The sequence below is a fragment of the Papaver somniferum genome, chromosome 8 (assembly GCF_003573695.1).
Source record: "Papaver somniferum cultivar HN1 chromosome 8, ASM357369v1, whole genome shotgun sequence".
NCBI classification, from domain to species: Eukaryota; Viridiplantae; Streptophyta; class Magnoliopsida; order Ranunculales; family Papaveraceae; genus Papaver; species Papaver somniferum.
Window position 1 is genome coordinate 164,470,386 of NC_039365.1, and position 14,726 is coordinate 164,485,111.

Sequence of the window (14,726 nt, forward strand, 5' to 3'; positions counted from 1 at the left end):
TCCTAGAAGTCGAACTGTTTGTTCATGCTATTTACAATATTCCTTTCGATGGTTTGGGTGAACACAATACTGGTCTCTCTGCCAACAGTTCGGAGAAGTGCAAAACATATTGAAGTTAGAAGTGCAAAACATGAAACGGATTACCTGTCTAACAATGGCACCACTGCTCAAGGCACCAATGATACGATACGGGTTACCGGCCGGGTGTTTTTAATAAAGCGTGAGCAATAACTCGTAGCTAGGTGCTTTAGATACCCGCCATAAGCCAATGATATTATTAAACAAAATAAGAAGAAGATATTGTCGCCCTTCCTATACTGCGTGAGTTTAAAAAACAAAAACAATGCAGAAGAAGATGTCATCCGATCCATTAAGGTTTATTTTATTTTTATTTTTTGATTCGACGAGGGTTGAGTGAGTTGATAACTTTAGGGTTAATAAGTCTTTATTAACCCGCAAAAGGACAACAGGGGAATGGATCAAAATTAACTTGGATGGAGCAGCAAAAACACAACCGGGACCCGCTGGAGTAGGAATCAAAATCTTCAAGTTACGGCAGTACCTCTGGGAATAACAATATCAATAATAGCAGAGACTTGGGGTTAACTACGGACAACACAAAAACAATGGCAAAAAAGTGTGGTTTGAAATAAACTCCAGCAGATACCACACACGAAGATAAGTTACACCTTTCGAGAAGCAAATCAGGCCGCAAACGGACTAGCAAACAAGGCGGTTAAGACACAAGCCGAAAGACCACAACATTCATGTGGGAGCATGTGTCCAGAATTCCTAAATACCATTGTAACAAATGATAGGAATGGGGTAGCCTTTCGGTGAACTGTTAAATGTAACTACCGCGCTTAATTAAATAAACACCTTCCTTCAAAACAAAATAGTATGGTGTGCAGCAGCTTAAATCATATTCCCTCCGTTTTCTTTTTAATAGGCCGGTTTTTATAAATAAATGTTTCAATAAAATAGGCTGGTTTCATAATTGGAAAAGTCAAATGTTACTTTAATTTTTTGGGACCACTTTTTTCTTAACTTTTTTTGATGACAAATGTCATGTGGACTATTTCACTTTACTTCTTTTGTTGACAAGTGTCATGGAGACCATTTCACTTCACTTCTTTTATTGGCAAGTGTCATGAGGACCATTTTCAATGATTAGTTCTCTTAATTTCCTTAATTTTTTTCTCTAAAAACAAAATCAGCCTATTAAAAAAGAACGGACGGAGTAATTCAAACCCGGGTGGAGTAAAATATTACAGAATTATTATTAACTTTAATATGTAGGATTTTCTTTCAAATAACTCACACAAACTTAAAATCACTTCTTCATTTACACATATCATATAATCTTGCAATATCCATAAAGACTATCATACTCGTCCCCAAGCTAGAATCATCCGTGGAAGTAAGTGGACTCAGATATTGTTAAGTTTGGAAGTATGCCGATCAATTGCCTCGGATGTTAAGTTTGGAGGACTATACCGAACAATTGCCTCAGATGTTAAGTTTGCCGTTCCCGTGTTATGATTTGGTCGATGATTCCATCCGGATGGATCTACCCTTCTCAAACCTTGAAGATTCGCTGCTATTTGTTGCATGCTAGGCCTCTCTTTACTCTTTAACTTGAGACATTTCTGTGCCAATGCTGCCACTGCAAGGATTTGCTCTAGGTTCCCATCTTCTGCTACTTGTGCATCAATAAGTTCAAGGACATTAGCGTCTTCCACCAATGAAGTGAAGTAGGTTGCAAGATTTCTTTGTTCTTCTGGTCTTTCAAAGCAAATTGGTTTTTCACCTGTTAAGAGTTCTACAAGAACCACACCGAAACTATAAACATCACTTTTATCAGTTAATTGACTTGTGTTGAAGTAATCCGGATCCAGATATCCTAAAGTCCCTTGGACGAGTGTGTTTATATGAGTGTGATCTAGCGGAACCAACCTTGATGCTCCAAAGTCGGCAACTTTTGCTGTGTAATTTTCATCCAGTAATATGTTGGCAGATTTTATATCCCCGTGAATGATAGGTGGAGAAGCAGCAGAATGTAGATACGCAACTGCACTTGCAATTTCGAACGCAATCCTCAAACGAATTTCCCAAGTCAAGGAGGGCATCTCAGGAGCACCCTTGTAATGGATATGATGGAAAAGGGTGCCACAAGATGCGTACTCGTAAACAAGCAAGGGAACTTCAGTTTCTAAACAGCAACCCAAGAGTTTCACCACATTACGGTGATTAATTTGAGTTAAGATAATAAACTTATTTATGAATAGCTCTATTTGACTTTCTTCAGATAGATTAGACTTCTTAATGGCGACTATACGATTGTCAGACAATGTTCCCTTGTAAACTGTACCATGGCCTCCTAGTCCAAGGATTTGAGCCTCGCCGTATCCGTTGGTTGCCGTTACTAATTCTTCCGATGTAAATATTTTTGCTGATTCAACACCACTGTCGAGTAAAGACAAATGTTGCATTAATAACAATCCCCCATGTTTCAGAAAAAATATCTCTTCAGGTTTGATTACTTTCTCGTTAAGCTTGATTAACTTTCGTTTCCTTATAAAAACTCGCCAACAGATAAAAAACCCGCCAACAGATAAAAGTAGAAACCCCAAACCAATACCTACATCCACATAACAAACATACCATTATTTACAACTAGTTACGTTAAAATTTGTATGCCCAGTTGGGTACTTTTTTTTCTTTCTTTTTTGAAGCATAGTTATAATTACCGTATATGTGAAGGAAAACATTTATAAAAAACGAGTTATATATATATATATATATTATTTAGTAATATCGACAAGGATATTACCTAGGACCGCTATTAATACAGGAAACTCTTTTCTATGCGATTTATCTTTGTCAGGAAATTCTTTGCCAGAAGAGCAACCACTGCCGTCTTTCCTCCCATCCCCCTGACCTCGCTCCGGACAAGAACAGTTATAACCTCCTAGAGTATTTATACAAATTCCAACACAAGGATTGTTGTTTTGATCCTCGCATTCATTCACATCTGTTGTTAATCAATAAGTTGTTCAATATTATGCATCAATCAAAATTCATAAATGGAGCTTATATCAAAGTAACTTAGCTTAGAATAGAATTAATAGATATATATATATACCTTTGCATCCAGGACTAAGGTAAGGATTTCCCTTGTAACCATCACGGCAGGTGCAGCGGTATCCAAGATTGCCATTGATTTTGTCAACACAATCACTATTATCTTGGCATGCATAAGTTGTTGAGTTAAGTGCTTCTTCACAAGTCTTGTCTCCTATGGCCCAATCAAGCACCACCGGTACTATGATCTTATTCTCATATTTCTCATGCATTTCTGTGGTGTTAAGAGTAAGATCCATGGAACCAAATGTATACTCCCCTTGCTCAGCCAGCATCGCAAAGCTGGTCAAAGTTTGACCCATAAAAGGACCAATAGTACTATCTGTAGGAATTCCGCTCACAGACACAGTAAATGACTTCATCCCCGTTGGAACGGTTGTCTGACAACACCCACTGCCACTGCAAGATCCTTCTTTGATATTACCACAGCTCGATTGACACTCTCTGTTTACGATATCCCCTGTCCCTATGAGATTAATGAAAACAGCAAATAAGCCGCACCCAATCCCATAAAATTTGTTTTTAGTATATGATACCATTAATGGGGTATTATCCAAGTTGAGAAGCTGGGGTTCTTTATCTGTTTCCACAAATGCCACCAGTTTAGAAGCAAATACATGTAGACGCATTTGTGGTGTATCGGGAACATCTGTAGCATTCCAGTAAAAGTCACGATTGAACTTAGTGAAGGAATTTCTGATGCGAACTTCTGTCTCTGATATGCTTAAAATCTCAAGGTAATTACCAGCTGTTTTCATAAAGGGCTTAGGAGGATTATAAGAACTATTACAGATGATATTGTATTTGATATTGGCATCTAAATCAATCATGGAGCAGTTATTACCTATACCAAATGGGTACGGAATGGTAACATTCCCACATTTCGATTGGCAACCGGGTTTTGCTTGTGCGAATTCAGCTGATGATGACAATGATGATATAGATACCATATAAAAGATCATAATATGCAGGAATAACCATATTGGTTCGCGGAACATTTTATTTCTGCTGTATATACCGTTTCTCTCAATATGTTGAAAAGATTTTTAGCAATGGCTCAAAACTGCCACAAAACTTATAAAAGAAACTGTGTATGTAATCCTTAATCCTCGTATTGGTCCAGTAGTGTGCGGCACATATCCTGAAGACATGTAAACGACTACTGCCACTTGATTTAATTGGAAGATTAAGCAGTGCTTGAATGATTAATTAAGTTTGAGTTTTTCTTGCTAAACAACGTGGAGATGCTACTTATATAGACAAAGTAAGCAGCTGAGCTGCACTTACCTCCCCCGCGGTTTGTCTCACGCAAGACACAGCCCCTATATCAACAAGACAAACTGGGTGATACGACTGTAAGGTTAGCATTCCTACGTAATCGGTATATCAACAGATTTTTCTGTCATACCGATAACTGAAGAAAAAAACTGGAGCTTTCACTAGTTGATTATTTGATCCATGATTTTTTTTCTTATCACTCAAAAACAAGAGTACCGTTAGTTTGGATTTCATTTCATGTAATCTCTAAATGGTCAACGAGGTCAAGGCAAGTCAGCTGTTTGACCGGTATCTGGGAGATATTTGGGACCCTGCGGTGAAAATGTTCATAGGACTCGTAATACAAAATAACCCTTGGAAAAACTTAGTGTTCAATTTTTTGTTTGCTTGATCTATTTTGATTGAGTTTTCAAATAATTAATATTTATTTGAAAATTGATAAAAAAAACTCAGTCCACAAAGGGTTTATAAGACGAAATTTTGCATACAGAACAGAACCACCCATGCTTCTTTTTTATTTCCACACATCCTTATTACACAACTCAGTGAGAATGTACTGTGATATAGGATGTTGTTCAGAAATTCATCGAGGACACATATATACATCATTCATGCTTGTAAGGAAATCATACTCAGATCCGTAGTTTCAATGTTGCCCTTGAATTGTAACTTGAAATTCACATGAGCTTTTGAGCCGAATAATACCTCCATAGAACCTGTAACCTCTCAAGCAGTTCCTCGAATGTTGGACGTCTTTTTGGGTCACTACAGTTTGCAGGAAAAAAATGAAGAGAAAATGGGTTAAAATGGATCATAGGACATATATATACCACAGTTACAAATGCAATTCTTTTGTGTCATTATACTAAAATGTTTACAGTACACTATACTGACAGAAATTCCGACCACTTCAAAAGAAAAACATGTTGCTGGACAAGAGCACCTGTTCAAGCAATTCTGAATTAGAGATGCCCATTGTGGGTGTGTGTCTTTTGGGATCTCAATTTGTTGGTCCATGAATCCTACAGCTGCAATCACCTGCATAATTCACCTCCAAAACTGTAACATCATCCATCTGCACAAAGGTTATATGAACATGGCATCAAATATTGTGAAAAAATACACCTGCATTGAGTTCAGGTCATCCCAGGGAATATTGAGTGTGGCAAGCTCCCACAGGATTACCCCAAAGCTATATACATCAGACCTGAAAGATTCCCCGTGTATTAGACAAGATTATAAGCAATTTAATTAACAGCACGAGAATGAGAATAATCATTGACGAAACATCTGAGAGAATTTGAACCTACTTTTCATCTGCTGGCTCATTACGAATAACCTCTGGAGCCATCCATTGTGGCTGCAAAATACAATGAAACTTAACGGCATAAGCAAATAATTCAATAAACAACACCATATTAGGATTTTTCAGATGACAAAAACCATCTCAATCCAAAACTATAAAATCAAGAAAGAAAAAGGCGATGTTGTGAAATATATTACAGTTCCTTCCCCAATATTTGCAGTCAAAAATGTTGCATGCTTCAGACGTGAGAGACCAAAATCACCAACCTAATAATGAAGACAATTAAGAAGATGAGCAGATGTTTCATTCGCATTGGCACAATAGAATGTGCATTCAAGAAAAAAGAAATGCATACCTTCACGGTCCAGTTCTTGTCAACCAACAGATTCGACGACTTCAAATCACGGTGAACAATCGGTGGCTTGTAATGATGAAGGTAATTCATACCTCGTGCCTTCAGAAATATCAGAATAAAATGTAATAACTGATAATTAAATTTCCATTTCACAACCTAATTCCAAGAAAACTAGCATGCTATTAAGTAGAATTTGCTGGCACTCACAATGTCCAAAGCCATGAGAACACGTCGTTTCCATTCTAGAGGAGTCTTACGTCGAAGCAACTGAAACAAACTTCCACTGCAACAAAAAGATCAATTGTTAGCCCAGTAAACAGGTTATATGGAAGGTAACTGAACAAAAATTAACATTTAGAAAACAACAACAAACATCTTCAGTAAAACATAATATAAAACGACTTAAAGTGGAGCACAAACCGCGGAAGGAACTCAGTGACAATGCACAGATGCTGCGGTGAAGTCACTGCTCCCATAAAGAGTAGCACATTTGGATGCCGGAGCCTCTTCATAAGTATTACCTTTATCGAAAAGTACACTTTTTAGAATATGTGTGTAGTATATACCACTGCTAATTGTACTTTTAGGGATAAATTACGAAAAATGCAATAACTGATTCAACACAATAGTTTATGTAACAAGAATGACAATCAACACATCTTTTTCTCTGGTATAAATATTCAACTTCAGTTCAAAAACTACCTCTTGTTTGAACGAGCGTAGCAAGTCATCTGAGTACCCAAATTTGGGAAATACCTTTACCGCAACATCCTGCGAGTGAACGGACTCATCAAGTTAACGCCCTGTATATGTACCTCTACAACATCTCAGAACTTGGTTCAACATATATAAAATCAAGGCAAAGAGTCAGGTTTCACCCAAACCAATGCGTGCTTAACAGATCATGGGTTAGAACGTCCCACAATATAGTTAAAACGGTTTAGCCACAATTCAGGCTACAACATGGTTGAAACAGGCAGGTTAAGATCGGCCCACAGGTTACAGCAAATTCTCATTCTATCTCATTACCTGATCTCAGTTTTACCTGAAAAATGCTATTAAAGGGAGACATACATACATACATACTACATTCAAGTGAACTAGCATCAGGGATACAAGAAAGAAACCTAAACATACCGAGCCGCACCAACAGCCCCGATAAACAGCTGCACATGAACCTGAGACACATGAATCCGAATTTAAAGATCGGAGAAAAAGAACCACGTAGTTGAGATATCACTAAAAAGTAAAAAGAAATTAGAAAAAGGAAATAGTATGCACCTCGTCCTACTTGTTCACCGAACGTCAAGTCTTCCCACGAGATATCATAATTCAAAGAGTCTGCTTCCACATCGAATTCATGGCGTGGCCTGATGCTGCAACGTTTACCCAGGGAGCTAGAGGCTTCATTTCTAGCGAACGGGCGACTCCCAACAACCTGGTCTTGTTGGTCAGACCTTTTCTGCGGGTTGACAACATTTCCTTGTTCATGAGACACTACACCAAGGGTGGCAGTCCTTGCTGCAAGCCCATTTTGTACACATGGCAAGAATATTCCCTTCACCCTAGACTTTATCATTTTGCAGAACACAACTTTACCTTCATCCTCTACATCAAAACCTCCAAAGAGTTCTCCCTGGGGTAGGTTTTTCAAGTCATCAACCCTTGGGCCAGGGGACCCAGTCTCTAAAGAACCTTGTTGATTGGAGTACCTGTTATTTCTATCCTGAGTTTTCTATTTAAAATTTTCCTTCCGAGTTCTGATTTTTAACTGTACTATTTTGGTCATTCTTGATATCTGTTTCAAGGCTCCGTTAATTAAGAGACGGAATACAGGATAGAGATCATAAAGAAACCATGCAATTACAGAAATATATATGAAGTTCAACTTACCAGATTCAATATTTTGGAAGCAATCACAACTTGAAAAGGTTTCCGCTGATACTGAAGACCAGTTGTTGGTACACCACATTTACGTGGCTCACAAGAGCCGTGGTATGCGGTTACAGAAGAAGGATTTGTTCCAGTAGAAAATGGTGTTAGCATTTCTATAAAGCACTGAGAATCACTTGATAAACAAACAACCCCGGCAAAAGCACCGCAATCATCATAAAATGGAGTAGTGGTTATATAAATTTGAAATCGTCTCCCTTGTTTATTCCTGACTGGAAACTGTCCAGTCCACTGCTGCCCTAAGGGACCTCTGCGTATTATTTCATCTGCTACATTAAAGTCAGGCTCCTCAACAACGAGGTGAATAATACTCCGACCAAGCGCTTCGGACTTGGAGTAACCATAAAGCTGCTCAGCCGCACGGTTCCTGTAATAAAACCACACAAGAAAGCTCTAGTTAATATAACTCACTAAACCTCCTCAACTACTCACCTGTTAATCCTGTTTAACGCAGATATGAGGACTAACAGAATTAAAACTCACCAGTAAGTTACCAGACCATTCTGATCATAAACATGAAGCGCCTGACCCATTGACTGCAAGATATTCAAACACTGTTTATTCATGATGTTTACACTTCCTTCTAGAGGGTTTAGATGATCATGACTACCCTTTCTCTCTGGATTAGCCAAAGTCTGTTGCTTAGCTGAATTCGAGTGACGCAGCTGGTTACATGAATCAATTCCAGAGTCGAAACTGGTACCATGAAGCAACAACTTTGGTATTTCTTCAAGGCTGGCATCAGCAGCTTCAAGCGCGGTGATCTTCCTCAGCAGTTGCTCTTCTAGTGAAGCTTCCATGACCATGTAGATGAGATTGATAACAGAACAGTTCTAAACTTGTACAGTATATTTGAAGTACTTAAAGAGATGCTTTCAGGGATTCATTATATAGTGGTGCCACTGAGATTGAGAGCCCATTTTAGGTAACTCGGCTATTTGTTTGATACTGTACATTACTAATTTTGTCTTTACCTGTAAGTTCTGTTCCTTTGTTTAGTTTTGTATTTCTCTCCGTCTAAAGGAAGTTCCAAGGTTCAAGTTCTCTCATTAGTTGTTTTTATTAGGAGTTTTGCACTAGTATTATTTGGTTTCTTCTTCTTCAGATCGACTCCTGGAGGGATGGAAAATATAAGCATGGGATTTACTTATACCTGTCAGGAGAGGAAGGGGTCTACTTCAAGAAGGATTTTAAATATAAACTCAAATGTTAAAACGAATAACAGGCAAAGTAATCAAATGAGCTGGCATGTTCACTATTGAGTCAGCTCTTTGGATACCATCAAGGGACACTAAACATTTGTGTAAAAAACAGTTAGGCGTGGCAGAAAACTAAGATGAGCACAGGAAGGTTTCGATCAACTTTTCTAACTTTGATTATAATGTCAATAATAATAATAATAAGTTTGAAACAATAACAGAAATCAGGAAGCTTTACAGATTTCAAATATTGGCAATATTCTTTGGCTGTGTGAGTGTGCCTGTTCTGCAAAGCTTAATTGCTTATGGAAGGTCTGTAAAGAAATGAGCTTACACTATTTACACACACATTTACAGACCCGAAGTAACAATATAACAACTGCAAATCTACACAAGTTGAGATTGACTAAAGCAGCTTTGAATCCTCAACAAATTGGCTGATTTCTGAAACAGTGTGAGATATCCAGTCCACTGTTGTCCCAAAAAAGAGCTCCCAAAACCAGAGATCCAATGCAAGAACTGAAGAGAATATGAGCAGAGCTAAGGTTTGATACCTGTTCAGTGGCCAACCTGTTACTTCGGCCAATGTCTTGAGAAATGGAATTGCCTCTCTGCCGAGCTCTTTGTTTCTTATAGACCATGCTGTTACCCATTCTACCTGTGATGGAACCATGTCAAAATCCTCTCTTAACCGCCTACCCAGATCTGGCATGTGCCCGCCCCCATATAATACTGCAATCTTGTTGCACCCATCATCAATTGCCCTCTGCAAAGCCAAAGTTGCTACTCTGTTCCTCTCTCCTATAATCACAGAGCTCTCTTCTACATCTGATGTTACTTGTGAGAACCTTCAGCAAGAAATTCAAAGTTAGTTTTTTTCTTTTCTTTTTATTTTCTACGACAACAAAAATCCACGTTTTCTTCAAATAGATTTAACTTTAATTACTCAAAATGCTAGTGGAAGTAGGCCAAACAATCTAATGGCACTCTTCAGTTTTTTTTTTTGACTGGAAAGGGACATAGGGTATTAGGGTGTTATGTAAATATTACCAATCAGCCATATTGCACAATCTCATTAAAGTGGACAATAAAGAGAAATCTGTTGGGAACAGTATCTCTGCTTGATAAGAAAAAAATGAAAATGAAAATTGAATTCAATGAAATGTCAGGTACTTACTCAGAGGTCAACCGCTTGGCCAGGAAAATCTTCAATGCACCACCAATGTCCAGTCTAGACAAAGCTTCCAGCTCTGGGTAGTCAGAACCTTCATCTCCCTCGTCATAACAAACACTTCCAATAAGGAGAAGACCGACAAGTGGCATAGGTAACACTCGAGAAGCCCATAAAAGTTTGGACCTTACTGGATCTAGACCCTTGGGTACAGCAGCTGCTTGCACAAAGGCTTTTGTAGATTTGACAGTCATATCTCGAGCAAATGTAAAGAAGCTTTCACCTCTTTCAAGCTGAAAAAGAGTCAAGACGGATCAAAACCAATGCGAATGTTATTCACTGATAAATAGAACTCTCCTTAAATGTGGAATAGGCGGAAATGCTCTAGCTATGTGACCAGAATCAGATGGTCCAGATATTATCAGAATAATCAATCAACATATTCATCCACCAGTGCAACCATCCAACTCTCCTTTTTCTTCTTATTAAAAAATGAAAAACAGTGCAACAGCCGAGTTTTTTAAAATGCCAGCTAATGGAAATTCGCGTAAGTTGGTCATCTAAGCAAAACAAGATTGATAGTGCTATGTGCACATTTCTCATCGTGCACTTAACACATTTCAAAACTCAATTCAACTGGAAAAATTATATTATTGGTGAAAACCAAAGAACTGTCCTAAAGAGAAAAGTTAACAGTAGTCATTCCATACTCAAACTAAAGCATCAATAAAAGAACAACCATACCTGGAGCAATTTAAATGTCTCAATGTCGAGGTCTGCATGGTACCAATTTCTAGCATCGTAGTTTAAACAGTCTAATTGGAAATCAAGGGTAAGAATTCGAGCCATCTGACGCTGAATGCAACCAATAATATTGAAGCCCCGTGAACGTCCTGCTAGCCTTTTTGCGGCAGCTGGGTTTCCTCTATTCTCTAAATTCTCTCTACTGGTTACCATCTCATATAGCACACAGTCATAAGATTCAAGATCCTTCTGAAGAGCCTCGAAGTATCTGCACATATAATTAAACACCGTGAGCACTAGTGTTTTTTCAATTTAACAAACCAAGCCAAACTTCAAGTCTTAAGAAATCTGAACTTCCATCAGTGAAAAGTTTTGTAACCCGAAAAAGACAGTTTTAAATTACATATAAATTTGAAGGAATCGCACTCAATTATATATTTCCAAAAGAGAACCCCAGTTTACTAAATTGTAGAAATTCCTAACTTTCCTTTCGACATAGAATGTGAAACCATATTGACCCCTAACCAAGATACTTTACCCTACTAACTCAACACTTCAAAAACACAAGTTTACCACAACGAAGTCATAATCCAGGGAGTGTGAGCTAACCCCAAAAACCAGTCCTCAAAACCTAAATCCTTTCTAGAAAATCTGTATATTTCCAAGTTTTGCAAGTAATTTTTTCCAATCATTCAAACATCATCCACATAAATTTTCCAATACACAATAACTAACTAGAAACCAAATCTTAAGTAAGATTACATACTCTTTATCGCCAATGTGAATCGTCGAAACCAAATCAACCTATAAAAAAAATGAAATTGGAACATCAATAAAAAATTAAAATCCCAACTTTACCATAAATTGGAGTAACTGTATGTACCTGAAGAAAGGGTTTCAATAAAGACCAAGGAAATTTCTTTCTATAACTAACAACAGCAGTTTGTAATTCACCACTGCTTTTTTCATTTCCTTTTCTAAACCTCATAAAATCTGCAATTGAATTATTACCAACAAATTTCTCACCATCTTCAACAACCGAAGAAGAAGCTCGAATTTTACAGTAAAATTGTTTTTTATTTCTAGACAATTTCAAGAATCTACTACTATTATTACTACTACATGTAAAAGAAGAAGAAGATGATGAATCGTTATTGATGGTGTTAGAATTGGCGGGAAATGAAGATGATGTTGGAGATAAGATTGATACTGAACCACCACAACAGACCATTTTTTTTTTGGAAATTCTTTAAGTGAAACCCTAATTTCGGATTCAAGTGGTGGTTCAGTTTAGGCTGTTGTGTTAGCTATGCTGAGAAGAAAGAAAAAGATCTTTTGTTTCTTTATTTTGCTTTTACTTGTGAATTCTGGTTTTCATTTTTTGTGTGTGAATTTTGCTTGCACGTATAGGATAGAGATACTGATATTGTACTCCCAAGAGTATGGTAATAAGTAGACGGGTTGCTGTTTACATTTTGCTTGGTCATGCAAAGCTACTGCAAGGTTACCGGATACCGTTCGGTTGCCGAAATCCATACCATTGAACGGTGTGTTTTTGCATTTCACGGTGTATTTTTTACTGAGATGGTTGAGTAGCATCCTGACATCCTCTATTCCAAATCTCAAGTCAAGAACAACGTATTAAATGAGCATGGACCAGTATGGACCAGTTTTTACCTCAACTGCATCCAATTCAATTCACTACGGATTTTAAGTTTGGCATCCGCATCCAATCCAACATCCAACAGATTCGCATTCGAGGGATGGACGGATGAACGGATTGGGTGCGGATAATCCAATGAATTTGTGTTAGTTAAAATTTATAATGAAAAAATAAAACCAATATAGATGACTTCTTATAGAATTTACACATTTTATATAGGGCAAATTAATAAAGTGTCCTGCTTCAAACCATATAATTAATAAACCGGCCAAACTTTTAAATTCTTTTAGAAACTGGCCTTTCTGTTAGAGTTGACACCTGGGCCCACCAGATCGGTCAGCTGCGTTGAATAAGTCAAACTCGGTAGGAGAATTTACGACTGTGCCCTTGCCCATTTAAAGACCCGTGTGGTGTAATCTCTCACCACACTTTCTCTTTCTCCCTCGTTCTCTTTCTCCCTCGTTCTCTTCTCCCTCGTTCTGAAACTAGGGTTAGGTATTGAAGCTGTTTGAAAAGAAAAAGAAAACTGATGTTATTGAAGTTGTTTTTGCTGAAGACATAGATGTTAGCAGAAAGACCAGAGTGTATTTGGAAGAAAATTTATACATATTTAGGGATTCAGAGATAGTGGTGATACAGTGAAGATGAGGTACAAACCGGGATTGAAACAGTCTGAATCAAGGTAAGATTAACGAAACCCGTGACTTAATATATGATGAAAATCATTGTATTGATAGTTAATTAATTTAATTGATCGATTGATTTTTAGGGTTTCTGTTTTTTTTCCTTTGTAATTAGGGTTTATTTGAAACCAAATTTTTATTGTTTAATTGGGGTTTAATTTTCGTGATTGGGTGTTTGATTTTAAGTAATATTGCTTAATTAGGTTTTCATTGGGTTTTCATAGGTTTATATCTGATTTTGTTTCATTTGTGTTGCAGTCAGTTCAAATTTAGGAATATCAGTGTATATGCGGAGCCAAAGAATGAGACTTTGGTATTTCCTGATTGCCATAGAGATGAAACAGACTTGATGACACTTAAGTATATGGTGTATAAGGGTTTGTCTATGGATGTTAAAGAGAAGTTTAATTTATATTGGTTTAAGGAAGAATGTCTGCCACTGCCATTGTTAAACAATGATGATTTTGATAATTTTTGGGAGGATTCTTTTGTAAATGAGGATGGATGTATATGTTTGTGGATGGGGATGAAAGACACAGTGTTTGGGACTCCAAAGACTACACCAAAGAAGAAGACAGTTAGTAAGGGGACCACCCCTAGAAGATCCCCAAGGCTAAATAGTGTGGATAAATCAGTTGAAGGTGCATCAAGAAAGCTGAGTTTCATGGATGTGCCCATGTCCAAACATTCTCAGGCTAGTAGCAGTGGTTGCAGTCAGTCAAAAGCTACAAATGAAGTTAAGTTTGTTGAAGATGTGGACAATATTCAGCTGGAAAACACCAAAGAAGATGAATGTCACCCAATTGAGAATCCAGAAGCTCCTCCAGTATATGACAGTGATGAAGACATTAAGTATGGGTCAGATGAAGAAGAACAAGAAGAGAAAGAAGAAGAAGAAAAAGAAGAAGAAGAAGAAGAAGAAGAAGAAGAAGAAGAAGAAGAAGGAGAAAAAGAAGGCAAAGAAAAAGGTATATTTCATTTATAACTGATTTCATTTATTATAATTTGTAACTTATTATATGGTACTGATGTTGATCTTGAATGTGAAGGTAAGGATGTGGATGAAAGACCTGCTTACATGGATGACTTTGATGATGATTTTGGTCAGTACATGAAGGGTGAGCATGATGTAGATCTTTTCCCTGAAGAAGAAGTTTTTACTCCAGTAGATCCTAGCAAAATGGAGGTAAAAACTAGATTTGCAAATAAGGAAGCATTTAAGAAACATCT

The 14,726-nt window shown here is 37.4% G+C and overlaps 4 protein-coding genes across 4 annotated transcripts; 1 reads left to right on the top strand and 3 right to left on the bottom strand.

The window, feature by feature from the left end:
• Nucleotides 1-1,430: 1,430 nt before the first annotated feature.
• LOC113306366 (wall-associated receptor kinase 2-like) lies at nucleotides 1,431-4,094 on the bottom strand. Its single transcript, XM_026555310.1, has 3 exons — nucleotides 3,146-4,094; nucleotides 2,834-3,034; nucleotides 1,431-2,641 (listed from the first exon to the last, which is right to left on the bottom strand). Exons 1-3 carry the CDS (start codon nucleotides 4,092-4,094, stop codon nucleotides 1,431-1,433), a joined length of 2,361 nt encoding a protein of 786 aa, XP_026411095.1.
• A 1,005-nt stretch (nucleotides 4,095-5,099) lies between these two features.
• On the bottom strand, nucleotides 5,100-8,836 carry LOC113306367 (serine/threonine-protein kinase EDR1-like). The gene is made up of 13 exons (XM_026555311.1): nucleotides 8,520-8,836; nucleotides 7,977-8,403; nucleotides 7,365-7,818; nucleotides 7,221-7,261; nucleotides 6,786-6,854; nucleotides 6,504-6,604; nucleotides 6,291-6,366; nucleotides 6,084-6,182; nucleotides 5,926-5,994; nucleotides 5,733-5,782; nucleotides 5,548-5,629; nucleotides 5,366-5,460; nucleotides 5,100-5,187 (listed from the first exon to the last, which is right to left on the bottom strand). Exons 1-13 carry the CDS (start codon nucleotides 8,834-8,836, stop codon nucleotides 5,100-5,102), a joined length of 1,968 nt encoding a protein of 655 aa, XP_026411096.1.
• A 551-nt stretch (nucleotides 8,837-9,387) lies between these two features.
• Nucleotides 9,388-12,528, bottom strand: LOC113303828. Its single transcript, XM_026552915.1, has 5 exons — nucleotides 12,034-12,528; nucleotides 11,917-11,954; nucleotides 11,151-11,418; nucleotides 10,413-10,699; nucleotides 9,388-10,083 (listed from the first exon to the last, which is right to left on the bottom strand). Exons 1-5 carry the CDS (start codon nucleotides 12,379-12,381, stop codon nucleotides 9,642-9,644), a joined length of 1,383 nt encoding a protein of 460 aa, XP_026408700.1. The 5' UTR covers nucleotides 12,382-12,528; the 3' UTR covers nucleotides 9,388-9,641.
• An 888-nt stretch (nucleotides 12,529-13,416) lies between these two features.
• LOC113306368 lies at nucleotides 13,417-14,363 on the top strand. The gene is made up of 3 exons (XM_026555313.1): nucleotides 13,417-13,495; nucleotides 13,755-14,237; nucleotides 14,360-14,363. Exons 1-3 carry the CDS (start codon nucleotides 13,458-13,460, stop codon nucleotides 14,361-14,363), a joined length of 525 nt encoding a protein of 174 aa, XP_026411098.1. The 5' UTR covers nucleotides 13,417-13,457.
• Nucleotides 14,364-14,726: the final 363 nt, after the last annotated feature.